The 15,421-nt window shown below is 36.7% G+C and overlaps 1 protein-coding gene across 1 annotated transcript in view; it reads left to right on the forward strand.

The window, feature by feature from the left end:
* Nucleotides 1–15,421, forward strand: part of KCNU1 (potassium calcium-activated channel subfamily U member 1) — a 145,528-nt gene that overhangs the window by 55,956 nt on the left and 74,151 nt on the right. Inside the window, exons 15-16 of the mRNA XM_073902636.1 lie at nt 2,921–3,010; nt 3,147–3,244. Coding sequence (XP_073758737.1) covers nt 2,921–3,010; nt 3,147–3,244 — 188 coding nt within the window. The remainder of the gene's footprint in view (nt 1–2,920; nt 3,011–3,146; nt 3,245–15,421) is intronic.

Here is a 15,421-nt window from a genome sequence, read left to right on the forward strand (position 1 = left end):
GGCAGGGCAGTGTCCTCTTAAAGCCCAGAATCCCAGGTGAATGTCTGTGCTCAAGAAAATCTCAGAATCTAAATCTGTGCACAAATGGTCTCTCTGCCAGAAATAGGTCACCATAAAAAGGATGGAGTCTTAGAACGATAAGCCAGGCAATTTGGGTTTTAGACTGGCCCAGAACTTGGCCTTCAGCAACATGGGCTGTGCATTGGAATTATTTGCAAAGCTTTAAAGGCATATAGATTCCAAAATCCCACTCTGAATTTTACAAAATCAAAATCTGGAAGGGTGGGACAAGAGAATTTTTAAAGTCCCCATGATATAGTCAGTTTTTTCACTGGTATTTGTAAACTGCACCAAATGCTCTTGAGGTCCTTTCTAACTTTAGCATCCTAGATTTCTTTAAACTTCATTAGGATGACTATGGGATTTCACAGACTAGAAACACAAACATTTATTAGGCAACTAATTTCCGCATATATTCAAGATATCCTGGTGCTGTTTAGTACCTAGCACATATGTACCCCTAATGAAAGAGGAACCTGATACAAATTACATTTAACTTTGGTTTCTCACCGAAGTGTCAGGTGAATTAAAGAGATTAAATCCTGATTTGGATAACAACAGTCTTACACGATTGCTAGTTCATGACCAACAGTGCTACAGCACTTTACTTACATAAACTCTTGAATCTCTACAACAATGGGTACAATTCTTAGTCCCATTTTACAGAGCAGGAAGATGATGCCCAGAAAAGTTAAAATTTTCCCAAACTCACATCAGTCCCAAGTGGCAGAGCCAGCATCTTAACTCAGCATGACTATGGGAGTGGTGATTCTGATCACTATATTGTACTAAATCTACCACAGCCATAAGTGGAAGGAAAATAGGGCATCTCAATGGCTGGGATTTAGACTAGTATACAGAAAAACTGGAGGGGAAACCCATCTTTTCTTACCTTTTATTTTCTCTTCTAATTAATACACTTGAACAGACTTTAAAACTTGGAAAAGCCCAGGGCACCTGGATGGCTTAGTTAAGCATCTGACTCTTGATTTCAGCTCAGGTCATGATCTCAGGGATGTGAAATGGAGCCCCACATCAGGCTCCAAGCTAGGTGAAGCTTGCTTAAGATTCTCTCTCTCCCTCTCCCTCTGCCCTTCCCCCTGCTTATGTGCTCATGCTCTCTCTCTCCTCTCTCTCAAATAAATAAGTAAATAAATATTAAAAAAAAACTTGAAAAAGCCTTTGACAATCATAAGGATTTGTCTTAGGGAATAATTTATCATCTGCTAAGAGATAAAGCTGGATCTGACCCTAGTCAGATAATGTTCTAAGTTTGTTCCTGTAGTGAACATTATCTAGAGAGCAATTGGCCATGATCCATGAAGAGGATATCAAGCCAGTTTGGAAAAATCTTCAAAGGGAGTTCACCTCTTCTTTCAAATGCAACCACAGCTATTATTGTGACTGTATATTCATAACTAAATATTTAATATAAGTTCAGAGGTGACTCCCTCAAAAATAAGAGATACGAAGATACAACTAAGTTTATGCTTGCAAGCTAGTGAACATCAGCCAATGATACTGGGGTGGGGGCACAAATCCATATTCTTTTCCTTTCAAAGTTAAAAGCATTTATTCTGCTCATTAATATCAGTCAGTAAACATTTGGAGAATGCCATCCAATGTCTCAGATAATAAACTACCTCAATACAGGGGCGCCTGGGTGGCTCAGTCATTAAGCATCTGCCTTCAGCTCAGGTCATGATCCCAGGGTCTTGGGATTGAGCCCCGCATCAGGCTCCCTGCTCCGTGGGAAGCCTGCTTCTCCCTCTCCCACTCCCCCTGCTTGTGTTCCCTCTCTCACTGTCTCTCTCTCTGTCAAATAAATTAAAAAAATAAAATAAAATAAACTACCTCAATACAGCCTCAACCCAGCTACTCAGCATCTTTCTACTCTTGACATAGTATGGAAGAGATTTTGTGGTACAACCCTTTTTATTTTTGTAAGGCTCTTACACTCACAAGTTACTTTGGAGTACCCTAACAACAGAATAACTTTGCCCAAATTAAGACTTCACTTCTTTCCAATGTTAATATAAAAGGAGTGTTTTACAGGAGTAAAGGAGTACTTTTACCATGAGCAAATGAAGTGATGGTAGTTTCAAGGTTATAAGACCTCATCGTGTTGGAGGTCTGAATTAAAGGAAATAAAAATGGGATAGCCTGACATACATGGGAATAAATGTGAGGAATTCAAATAGTCGTAATATAGTACTGCATCAAGGAGTATCATGGGTGAAATTTGTAAGATGTCATTTTCAAACACACAAACCATACGGAAAGAGAACATCAAAGTGTTCATATAGAATAGAAACAATTCATGTGGTTCCTGATCTCAAAAATCTGGCAATCAAGATAGAAAAAAAAAATGAAGTCAAAAGAAATATGCAAGTTCAAAAATTGCATAGGCAAATAAAAGGAACTTTTGAATCCAGCTGGTTAACTAGACATAATTTAATTTTAAAGGGCAAGTAGCCTAAGGATAAACACCACTACTATGACCATAAGACTTACAACCATGTGGCCATGGCATTGGGTAGCCTAAATTAGCAAGGCTTCATGCATCTGAGTTGGTTTAACCATTTCAGATTCAGAACACAGTCCAGGAAGGAGCTCACCCTTAGCTCAGCTGTGTGCAACTCAGCAATCATGTTGTGACCTTACTCCCTTCTGGATATTTAGCACCAATCAAAGATATATAATCAAATGCAGTTTTTCTACTGTGTTTAGCAGTAAAGGGGGATGGAGTCTTATTAACTCTACAATTTAGAGAATCCATTGGTAATGACAGAATGAAACAACAAATATTGCCACAGATATTAAACGGGAAAATTACTGTATTTTTATTTTCTGTTTCCAGTGGTCTGCTACTAAATCCACCTGCACAAGTTAGGCTGCGTAAGAACACACTAGGATTCTTTATTGCTGAATCTACAAAGGAAGTCATAAGGTAATTTTTTTTATTACTTTATGTGGAGAAAGTCCTAAAGCAAATGCAACTTAATGGCAGACAAAGTGAGTCAGCACCATGCTTCCTTAGTGTTAAGCCTCATATAAGTCATTCTTGATTTGCTTTTATTGTCCAGAGCCTCCTTTTACTGTGCCACCTGTCACAGTGATATCTTTGCTCCTGAGCTAATTGAAAAATGTAGCTGCAAAGCCAAGATCCATCGACACTTCCCAGGTAACTGCACTTAATATCTGGTTGCCCTCAGCCCAGCTTCTTGGGGCATGGCCAAAGAAAGAGGAGAAGTTCTATCTCTTAAAAGATAATACCCATTTGAACTTGGCCAAGAAGTGGCAGATATTTCCCCAAACTGGGCATACAAGACCTGAGAATCAGTCTTTTAGAGCTGGAAGAAATCTTGCTAGGTATCTAGTTAGACTTCTTCACAGGCCAAGCAAATGAGTACTAAAAGAGATTCAGTGATGTTCAAAGTCAAGAGCCAATTGCAGGCAACCCCGAACTCAATACCAGACCTGCTGACGTTCAGCCCGTTGCTTTTCACTCCATCACAGTGGTCTTCCCATCTTCAGTCTCAAAGGTCAACCTGTATCTGACTGCTTGGTTGGTCACAAAGCTACCTCATGTCCACTTTAAAAAAAAAAATATTTTATTGAGCTATGTTTATGTGACAATATTGGTAAATTTAAGGTGTGCTATATATTGATTTGATATATTTATCTTGCAGTATGGTTCCCACTCTAGTGTTAGGTAACACTTCTATTTTGTCACATAATTATCATTTCTCCTACTGTTGGGAACAGTACCATTCCTTGAGTACTCTGTCTACTGAATGGATTATAGGGGATTTAAAGTTTACTCATTCTGACACAGTGATGAGGAAATATAATTTTTTCTCTTGTCTCTAATTGAACTCAATAGCTTACCAACAACCCTACCCTATAACAGCAAAAGAGAAATTATCTCAAGCACTCATGATAACTTCTTCCCCTAGAGTTTAAAACTTAGTCTCTTCCAAGTACTTTAAGATTCTGTGGGTAAAATCCTAGTGTTTCAGCATTTAAATTTAATTCAAAATTTGAATTTCCTATCAGGACTATTCTTAACTCCAAGGTACTTATCCTTTTCTTCTTCCCAGTATTATATTTAAATGTAGGAGTAAATTTGCTCAACATCATGGTTGTTGGGTTTTTGTTTGTGGTTTTTTTTTTTGAGAGATAGAGAGCAAGCATGAGAGGAGGGTTGGGAGAGGGGGAGAGGGAGAGGGAGAGAGAGAATCTTAAGCAGACTCCACACCCAGTGCAGAGCCCCAGTTGGGGTTTGATCTGCCAACCCTGAGATCATGACCTGAGTCTAAATCAAGAGTTGGACACTTAACTGACTGAACCACCCAGGCACCCCCATGCTTGTTCTTATAGTTGACAGCAAGATACCCTTTCATACAAGTCCTTCCTGGTTCCTGAGGTACCTCATTCCCTTGGTAAGTGTCAGTTTCTGTGACCTCTCCATCAGTAAACAGTATCAGTTCTTCCTGGCTTTGAGTCACCATCTGTCACTTGTTACTGAAATCCATCATCCCTGCCCTACATAGCCTCTGGTTTTGAGATCTGCAAAGCCCCTTTTCCTGTACTCCTGGTCTTTAATTCCATATGTTCTTTTGGCCTCTCAGCTGTTTCGGAATTTTCAGTCTCCTGGAGTACATATATGCATGTCAGAAGGTGGGAGCCCTCTCAGGCCTTCTCTCTGCTTAAGCCCACTTGCTGCCTTGTCTCCTCCTCCATAGTCATCTTGCATTGTTACCAAATACTCTTCTAAGCATATGAAAATCCATATGAAAATGGAAAACACATCTCTCATTTTTCCCCCTTGCACACCACTAAAGCTATCATATTTTTCTTGTCCAGCCACCCCTCACCAACCTGAAACACAAGTTGTGTGTGTGTTGGGTATGGGGGGAGTGGACTGGGTCCTTTCTGAGGGATCCTGGCTCTAACATTTTTATATTTCAATAGCCTTATTGAGATATAATTTAAATACTATGAAATAAATACTTTTAAAGCATACAATTCAGTGGGTTTTAGTGAGCAAACAGATTTGTGCAACCAGGACTACAATTTTAGAACATTTTCCATAACTCAGAAAGGAACTCCATACCCAGTAGTGGTTATTCCCCACTCTCTTCTGCCCACATCCCTGGCAACCAATAGTCTACTTTCTGTGTCTATAGATTTGCCTGTTTTGGCCATTTCATGAAATGGGAATCATACAGCATGAGGCTTCTTGTGTCTGGCACCCTTAACTTAGCCATGTTGTAGCATGTATCAATACCTCATTTCTTTTTATGGCTGAACAGTATTACATTGTATGGATATACTTCATTTTGTTTATTCATTCCTCTGTTGATGGACATTTGAATTGTTTCCACTATTGGTGCTCAGATATCTGTTTGCGTTCCTGCTTGCAATTTTTTTTTGTATATACCCAAAGTAGAATTGCTAAATCAGATATTAATTCTATGTTTAATTCTTTGAGAAACTGCCATACTGTTTTCCATAGCAGCTACATTGTTTCACATTCACATCAGCAATACACAAGAGTTCCAATTTCTCCACATCCTTTTTTTAAAATAATTTTTCTTTTTTTTTTAAATAATAGTCATCCTAATGGGTGTAAATTGGTATCTTATTGTGGTTTTAGCTTGAATTGTCCTAATCGCTAATGAGGTTGAGCATCTTTTTATGAGGATATTATTGGCCATTTGTATGTCTTCCGAAATGTCTATTCAGATCCTTTACCCATTTTTAAATTGGGTTGTTGTCTTTTATTACTGAGTTGTATACAGTCTTTATATATTCTAAATACATGTCCCTTATCAGATGTATGTTCTGCCAATGTTTTCTCCCATTTTATGGTTTGTCTTCTTTTCTTCATACAATTTGAGGTACAAAAATTTAAATTTTGATGAAGTCTAGTGATGTATTTTATCTTTTGTTGCTTGTGTTTTTGTGGAATAGCTAACCTGAGGTCCCAAAGATTTACTCCAATATTTTTTTCTAAGAATTTTATGTTTTTAGTTCTTACGTGGAGGTCAATGATCCATTTTGAGTTGATTTTTATGTTTATTATGAGGAAAGGCTCCAACTTCATTTTTTTCAATGTGAATATTCAGTTGTCCCAGTACCATTTTTTTCAAAAAACTTCCCCATTGAACTGTTTTTGGTAAACTTGTCAAAAAACAATGGACTGCAAATGTGTGGGTTTATTTCTGAGTCTCAGTTTTATTTCTTTGATCTGTATGTCTAGCTTTGTGTCAGTACCACACTGACTTAACTACCATAGTTTTGTATTAAGTCTTGAAATTTAGAAATATGAGTGCTCCAAGTTTATTATTCTTTTCCAAGATTGTTTTGATTATTCTGGGTCCCTGCATTTCCTTATGAATTTTAGGATAAATATGCCAATTTCTGCAAATAAGCCACCTGGGATTTTGACTAGCATTGTGTTGAGTCTGTAGGTCAGTTTTGGAAATATTGCTATTAAAATAGTGAGTCTTCTGACCCATGAACATGTGGTGTCTTTATATCTATTTATATCTGTAATTTCCTTCAATGGTATTTTATAATTTTCAGATAATAGGTTTTATACTACTTGTGTTCAATTAATTCCTAAGTATTTTTTCTTTTTAGTGCTATTGTAAATACAATTGTTTTCCTTTTTTAAGATTTTATTTATTTCTTTATTTTAGAGAGAGAGCAAGAACATGAGCAGGGCAGAGGGGGGAGGGTGTGGCACAAAGGGAGACTCCACGCTAAGCACAGAGCCCTACATGAGGCTCAGTCTCATAACCCTGAAATCATGACCTGAGCTGAAACCAAGAGTTGAACACTTAACCAACTGAGCCACTCAGGTGCACCTGAAATTGTTTTCTTGGTTCTGTTTGCAGATGATTCATTGTTAGGGTATAGAAATACAGTTGATTTTTGTGTATTGATCTTGTGTTCTGCAACCTTACTGAACTTGTTTTATTAGCCCCAATACCTTTTTTATGGCCTTTTACTTATTTTCTTGCCTAATATCTGCTCATTCATTTATGATTCTAATAATATGAGTATTTCCTCATTTTTGTAGCCAGTCTTGCCAAAAATGCTTGTCAATTTTGTTGGGTTTTTCAAAGAACCAATTTTAATTTATCTTTATCTACTATTGTTCAATCTTTTAATTAAATTATATATACTCTAATTTTTATTATTTCCTTCTTTCAGCTTGATATGGGTTAATTTTCTCTTCTCAATGTCTTAACATGAAAGGTTAGATTAAGTCATGTGATTTTAGATCTTTTTTTTCTTTTTTAATAAATAAAGGCATTAATATCAATAAAATTTCCTCTAAGTATTCTTTAGGGGCATGTCATATTTTTGATGAGTTGTGTTTGCATTTTCACATTCATCTAAAAGTATTTTATAATTTCACTTGTGATTTGTACAGGGAGGACCCATTGGTTATTTAGGCATGTGTTCTTTTTATTTCCACATATTTATGAATTTCCCCAATTCCTTTGTTACTGATTTTTCATTTCATTTTGTTGTAGTTGAAGAGCATACTTTGTATGATTTAAATTCCCTTAAATTTATTCATACTTATTTTATGGACTATTATATGATCTATCCTGGAAAATATTCAATGTATAGTTGAGAAGACTATGTATTCTTCTGTCACTGAGTAGAATGTTATATAGATGTTTGTTAGGTCTAGTTGGTTTATAGGGTTTTTTTAAGTCTTATATTTCTTTGCTGATCCTTGCTGATAGAACAATGGATAGTTGTTCTATCTGATATTGAAAGTGAGGTATTAAAGTTCCAGTTATTATTGTTGAATTGTCTGTTTCCCCATTTAAATATGTTAGTTTTATGAATCAGGTATTTTGAATTTCTACTGTTATGTGCCTATGAGTCTGTTATATCTTAGTGGTAGATTAATCATTTTATCTTTATAAAATGTCTTTGTCTTTAGTAAATATTTGTCTTAAATTTTATTTTGTATGAAATTAGCATAACCACTCCAGCCCTCTTTTGGTTACCATTTGCATGAAATATCTTTTTTCATCCTTTTTCTTTCAATCTATTAGTGTCTTTGAATCTAAAGTATGTATCTTGCATGCAGCATACAGTTGGATCATGTTTTTTTTTTCTCCATTCTACCAATCCCTGCTTCTTTATTTTGTTTTATTTTTTTAAAGATTTTATTTATTTAATAGAGAGAGAGAGTGATAGAGAGAGAGCACAAGCAGAAGGAATGGCAGGCAGAGGGAGAGGGAGAAGCAAGCTCCCTGCCCAGCAGGGAGCCCGAAGTGAGACTTGATCCCAGGATCCTGGGATCATGACCTGAGCCAAAGGCAAACACTTAACCAACTGAGTCACCCAGGCCCCGCCCCCCACCGCTTCTTTATTGCAGAATTTAATTCATTCACATTTAATGCAATTACTGATAAGTTAGTATTTACAACTGCTTTTTTTGTTGGGTTTTTTTATATGTCATCTTTTTTGTTTCTGAAATCATTTATTACTGCCTTCTTTTGTGTTATTTTCTAGTGTACCATTTTATTTTATTTTTTTTTTTACTTTTTTTAAGATTTTATTTATTTGACAGAGAAAGACACAGCAAGAGAGGGAACACAAGCAGGTGGAGTGGGAGAGGGAGAAGCAGGCTTCCCATGGAGCAGGGAGCCCGATGTGGGGCTTGATCCCAGGACCCTGGGATCCTGACCTGAGCAGAAGGCAGACGCCTAACAACTGAGCAACACAGGCGCCCCTCTAATGTACCATTTTAAATCCCTTGCCATTTATTTTCATATATATTTTTTAGTTATTTTCTTAGTAGTTGGCCTGGGATATGCTGTTAACATCACAATGTATAATAATCTTGTTTGGATTAATGTCAAGTTAGTTTCTATAGTATATAAAAACTATGTTCTTATATAGTTCCATTTCTTCTCTTTAGGTTATCATCACAAATTATATCTTTATATATATGTGGCCATCAGCATAGATTTGCAATTATTGCTTTATACATTCATCTTTTAAATCAGATAGAAAAAAAAGAGGTTACAAACAAACAAAACACCCTATATTTTCTTTTATATTTACTTATGGGAATATACCTTTACCAGTGCTCTTTATTTCTTCATGTGGATTTTAGTTACTGACTAGTATCCTTTTATCTCAAATTCAAGGATTCTCATTAGTATCTGATGCAGGGCTTGTCTAAAAGCAATGAACTCTCTTAGGTTTTTTTAGTCTTAAAATGTCTTACTTTATCATTCATTTTTGAAGGATAGTTTTAGCAGATGTAGAATTGTTTCTGGGCATTTTTTTCATTCAGGACTTTGCATATGTCATCCTACTGCTTACTGGCCTCCATTGTTTCTCATAAGAAATCAGCAGTCAATCCTATTGTGGATCCTTTGTACATGATGAGTCACTTCCTGCTGCTTTTAAGATTCTGTCCTTTTCTTTGGGTTTCAGTAGTTTGATTATAGAGTGTCTAGATGTTGGTCTTTTTTAATTTATCATATTTAGAATTTTTAAGCTTCTTGGTTGTGTAGATTAATGTTTTTCATCCAATCTGAGAAGTTTTTGAACATTATTTCCTCAAATATTCCTTCTGCCCTTTCTCTCTCTCTTCTTCTGCAACTCTCATTAAGTGGATGTTGGTATTTTTATATGGCATCCCAGAGGATCTCTCAGATTCTGTTCACTTTTCTTTCTTTATTTTTGATTCTGTCACTCAGACTGGGTAATCTCCACCTATCTTTGAGTTGGCTGATTCTTTTTTCAGCATCCTCAAACTTGATCTCAAATTGCACTAATTTTTTGTTTCAGTTATTACACTTTTCAACTCCAGGATTCCTATTTTTTTTAATAACTCTAACTTTTTTTTATTTTTTAATTTTTTAAATATTTCATTTATTTATTTGAAAGAGAGCGAGAGAGACAGAGAGTACAAGCTGGGGCGGGGGGTGCAGCAGAGGGAAAGGAAGAAACAAACTCCCTGCTGAGCAGGGAGCCCAATGTGGGGCTCAATCCCAGGACCCCAAGATCATGACCTGAGCCAAAGGTAGAGGCTTAACTGACTGAGCCACCCAGGTGCCCCTAATAACTGCAATTCTTTATTGGTATTCTCTGTTTTGTGAGACATCATTCTTATATTCCTTTAGTTCTTTAACTATAATTTGCCTTAGTTCTCTGAACATACTTAAAATAACTTTTAATAGATTTAAAGTCTTTGACTAGTAAAAGCAATGCCTGGGCTTCCTCAGGACAGTATCTATTGATGGCTTTTCATCCTATGTATGGATAATATTTTCCTGTTTCTTTCCATGTCTCATAACTTTTTGTTGAAAATTAGACATTACAAATATAAATGTGGTAATTATGGAAATCAGATTTCACCCACCTTATTCCCCAGTGTTTTTTGTTGTTACTAATTGTTGTAGTTGTCATTATTTTCGTGACTTTTATGAGCTATATAATATCTGCATCTTTGTCATTTGTAGCCATTGAATTCTCTATTGTGTTAGTTTAGTGGCCATCTAATAATTAGACAGAAATCTTGTTAAATACCTGCAACCAATAAATCTCCCAGTATTTGTCAAGTGATTTTGTTTTTTTGAGGCATGCCTTCAATATTCAGCTAGGAAGTTGACAACTCTGTTTTAGCCTCCATTTCCTCCTTACACAGAACATAAAAGTCAGTTAGAGGTGAGAACTTAGGGCCTTCTCAGCATGCACACATCTATACATAGTCCTGGAGTCCTGGGCATGTGCGTTTTTGTTTACATTTTCAGAACTGTTTCAGAGTTTTTTAAAGTGCCTATGGACAACTCATTCTTCAATTTTCCCTTTAAACTTTTATTTGGTCTATTGTTTGCCCTATCTTTTATCCATTGCCTCAGGTAACTGTGATACCAAAACCTGCTACAGCTTACTGAGTAGAGGATTTTAGAACTAGGTAAGTTCAAATAAAGTTGAAAAAGACAAGCCATTCAAGTAGGATCATCCAGGGAACTACCACACAAGTCAAATAATGACTCCTCTTTGAAAATAAGGCTTTGAAAGAAATGCAGTTCTGCTCTACTCCCTCTGGCACCAAGATATATGGCATTATTTTTCAAGGATACTAATTAGCTAGGGAGTTGGAGATGGTACTAATATAAGTTAAAACACCACAAATATTGCTGTTTTTACTGAGATATACTCATTTTTCTGGACTAATTTTTCTTGGGTCAGTGCTGGTTAGTTTTCAGAATTCTGAAAAACTTAATTCTGACCATTTTTGTCAGTTTATTCTTTGTTTTTATGGAGGGGCAAACTTTTGAAGTCTTTATCATTTTTTTTGTGTGTGTGTGGCTCAGTTTCATTTTTGAGAGATAGTTTTACTGGGTATAGAATTTTTGGTTGACAGTTTATTTCAACACTTTGAGTATATCATCCCATTACCTTCTAGCCTTCATTCTTTCTGATGAGAAGTCATCTGTTAATCTATCTCACTGGGTTTCACTTGTAAATCAAGTTGTGTCTGTCTCTTGCTGCTTTCAAGATTTTCTTCTTGTCTTTGACTTTCAGCATTGTTCTTATGATATGTCTGTGTCTGGATATCTTTGTGTTTATCCTATTTGGAATTCACTGATATCTTTGGATGTGTAATGTAATAGACTAAGTAATGGCCACCAAAAATAGCTATACCCTAACCCCTGGAACCCTGTGAATGTTATTTTCATATGGCAAAAGGAACTTTGCAGATGGGATTAAATCAAGGATCTTAAGATGGGCAGATTATCCTGGATTATCTATGTGGAATCTAAATGTAATTATAAAGGTTTTTATGAAAGGGAGGCAGAAGGAAGAGATTCAACTATGTAAAGAAGAGAAAAGGGCTTGTGGTTGAAGCAGATGGAAGCTGATTCAGAGAGAGAAAATGTTATGCCATTGTCTTTGAAGATGGAAGAAAGGGCCACAGGGCAAGGAATATAGGGAGACTCTAGTAGATGGAAAAGGCAAGGAGATGGATTATCCCCTAGAATCCCTGAAAGGAATTTAATGACCTGATTTTAGCCCAGGGGAAATTACTTCAGACTTCTGAACTCCAGAACTGTAAGAGAATAAAGGAATGTTGTTTTAAGCCAACATTTTGTGGTAATTTGTTACAGCATTCATAGGAAAATAATACAGATATACCCCATTTTATTGTGCTTTACTTTATTGCACTTTGCAGGTATTGCATTTTTTACAAATTGAAGTTTTGTGGCAACACTTCATGAAGCAAGTCTGTTGGCATCATTTTTCCAACAGCATTTGCTCACTTCATGTTTCTCTGTCACATTTTGGAAATCTCACAATATTTCAAACTTTAGTATTATTAGTATTATTATGTTTGTTATGATGATCTGTGATCAGTGATCTTTAATGTTACTATTGTAATTGTTTTGGGTGTCATGGACCATGCCCATATAACACATATAACTTAATTGATAAGTATGGTATGTGTTCTGACTGCTCCACTGACCAGCTACTCTACTCCTTATCCTTAGGCCTTATTCCCAGAGACACAATATTAAAATTAGAAAAAATTAATAACCTTAAAATGGCTTCTATGTGTTCAAGTAAAAGGAAGAGTCAGTTGATGCAGGAAAGTTCATTGTTTTATTTTAAGAAATTGCTACAGATACCCCAACCTTCAGCAACTACCACTCTGATTAGTCAGCAGCCATCAGCATCAAGGCAAGCCCCTTTATCAGCAAAAACATTGTGATTCACTGTAAGCTCACATGATGAGTAGCATTATTTAGCAATAAAGTATTTTTTTAATTAAGTACTTTTTTAAAACATAATGCTATTGTACACTTAGACCATAGTATAGCATAGATATAACTTATATATGCACTAGGAAACCAAAAAATTCATTGACTTGCTTTACTGTGATATCTGCTTTCTTAAAGTGGTCTGGAACCAAACCCACAATACTTCTGAGGTGTGCCCATATATATAGATTAATATTTTTCATCAAATTTGAGAAGATTTAATTCATTATTTATTTGAGTATTTTTTTCTCCTCCATCTCTCTTCCCTCTAATTGGTCCTATCTTTACATGTGTATAGTACACTTAATGGGGATCCACATATTTCTGGAATTATTTTTCTTCCTTCTCTGAACTCTCTGTCTCTCTGTCTGTCTGTCTCTCTCTCTTTTGCTCTTGCTCTTTTGGATTGCAGTCTCTGTCTGTCCTATATTTGCTGATTTTTTTCTTCTGGCAATTCAAATCTATTGCTGGGCCCCGCATTAGTTTCCAATTGCTACTGTAACAAATTACCACACATTTAGTGGCTTTGTGATAAATTAACATTATTTTGTCATTCAAGTCTAAAATGGGTCTACCCGGCAGGGGTCCTTATGGAAGTTCTAAGCAAGAATCCATGGCCTTGCTTACTCAGATTGTAGAAGCTGTCTGTACTCCTTGGCTCATGGCCTCCTTCTGTCTTTAAAGCCAGATCTGGTCAGATCTTTCTCATATCTCATCACTCAGACTCTGCTTCCATCATCACATTACCTTCTCTGACTCTGGATCTTCTGCTTCCCTGTTCCACATTGAAAGAACTCCTGTGATTACACTGAGCCACCTGGTTAATCCGGGAAAATCTTTCAAGGTGAGCTGATTAGCGCCTTTTCATTTGCAACCTTGAATCCCCCTCACCATATATAACATGACATACAGGTTCTAGAGATTAGGACATGGACATCTTTGGGGGAGAGTGTATTTTGTGCCTATCATAAGCCCCTTGATTTATTTCCTGGACCTGTCATAACAAATTACCCTAAACTGGGTAGCTTCAAACAACAGATATTCTGTTCCAGTTCTGAGGCGAAAGTCTGAAGTCAAGGTTTCAGCAGGGCCACACTCCTTCTGAAGGCTCTCAGGAGAATCCTTCCTTGCCTCTTCCAGCTCTAGAGGCTGCTGGTGGCCCTTGCCTGTGCTGGCATCACTGAAACCTGCCTCTGTCTTCATAGGGCCCTCTTTCCTATGTCTCTCCTCTGTGTTCTCTTCTTCTTTTAAGGACACCAGTTTTGGATTTAGAACTCATCCAAAATCCAGGATGATTTCATCTTGAGATTCCTAACTAATTACATCTGCAGAGATGTCATTTCCATTTAAGGTCACTGTAGTATGCAGCTTGGGTGGCCAAAACAAAATACCATGGACTGGGATGGCTTAATCAAGAGGAATTTATTTTCTCACAGTTTTGGAGGCTGGAAGTCCAAGATCAAGGTACCAGCCAACTCAGTTCCTGGAGAGAGGTCTGTTCCTGGATTATAGATGGCCACCTTCCCCCCAGTGTCCTCATATGGCAGAGAGAAGCTCTGGTCTCATTTCCTCTTCTTATAAGGACACTAATCCTATCAGATCAGGGTCCTCATTTGGCCTCCATTACTGCTGTAAAGGCTCCATCTCCATATACAGTCACACTGGGAGTTAGGGCTTCAACATGTGAATTTGGGAAGGACACAGTTCAGCTCATGGCAGTCACATTCTGAGGTTACAAGGAGACATGTGAATTTGAGGGACACACTCAGTCCATTAACCCCTCTTCAATTAGTGTACTTTTCAAGTATAGAATTTCCATTGGGTTCTTTTTTTATAATTTCTATCTGTTTATTATCGTCTCTTTGAAAAGACATTGTCATCATGCCTTTCTTTATTTCTTGAATCATGGTTTTTAAAATTCTTTGAACACATTTATAATAGCTGCTCTGAAGAGTTTGTCTGCTAAGTGTGACATCTGGACCCTTGCTCAGACCATTTCTATTGTCTGTTTTTTTTTTTTTAACCCCTGTGTATGGTTCATGTTTTCCTGTTTCTTTACATATCTCATAATTTTGCTGGTCTTGTTGAAAACTAGACTTTTAGATAATATATTGTAGCAACTCTGGACACCAGGGCTTGTTGTCATTGCTTGTTTAATTAATGAATTAGCAATTGGGATTGACTATTTCATTGAAATCTATTCCCCTGGCAGCATTAAGGCTCTGATATTGCTCATCAGAGTGCAGCCTTGAGCTGGCACATGGTCACCTGGGAATGATGGTGGTTTTAATAGGGCTCTTTGTATTGTCTCCTTTCCTGATCTCTCTGTTCATCTCTCTGTCTCTGTTGGTATTATACCCAGCTCTTGGGGTGTACTACTGGCTGCTGCTGACTCTATTATTCTTGACAATAACCTCAGGCATATATTGTTCTAAGGTATTATTCAATTAAATGCGGGTCCCATTGCAGGACTAGTTTGGGGGGCCTGTCTTTGAGGTCCTTTCTGACCCAAAGAGAACATTTATTAGCTGTCTCTTTTC

Source organism: Callorhinus ursinus, unplaced genomic scaffold (genome assembly GCF_003265705.2).
Source record: "Callorhinus ursinus isolate GAN/ISIS: 27379988/994484 unplaced genomic scaffold, GSC_fseal_2.0 scaffold17, whole genome shotgun sequence".
Classification (NCBI taxonomy): Eukaryota; Metazoa; Chordata; class Mammalia; order Carnivora; family Otariidae; genus Callorhinus; species Callorhinus ursinus.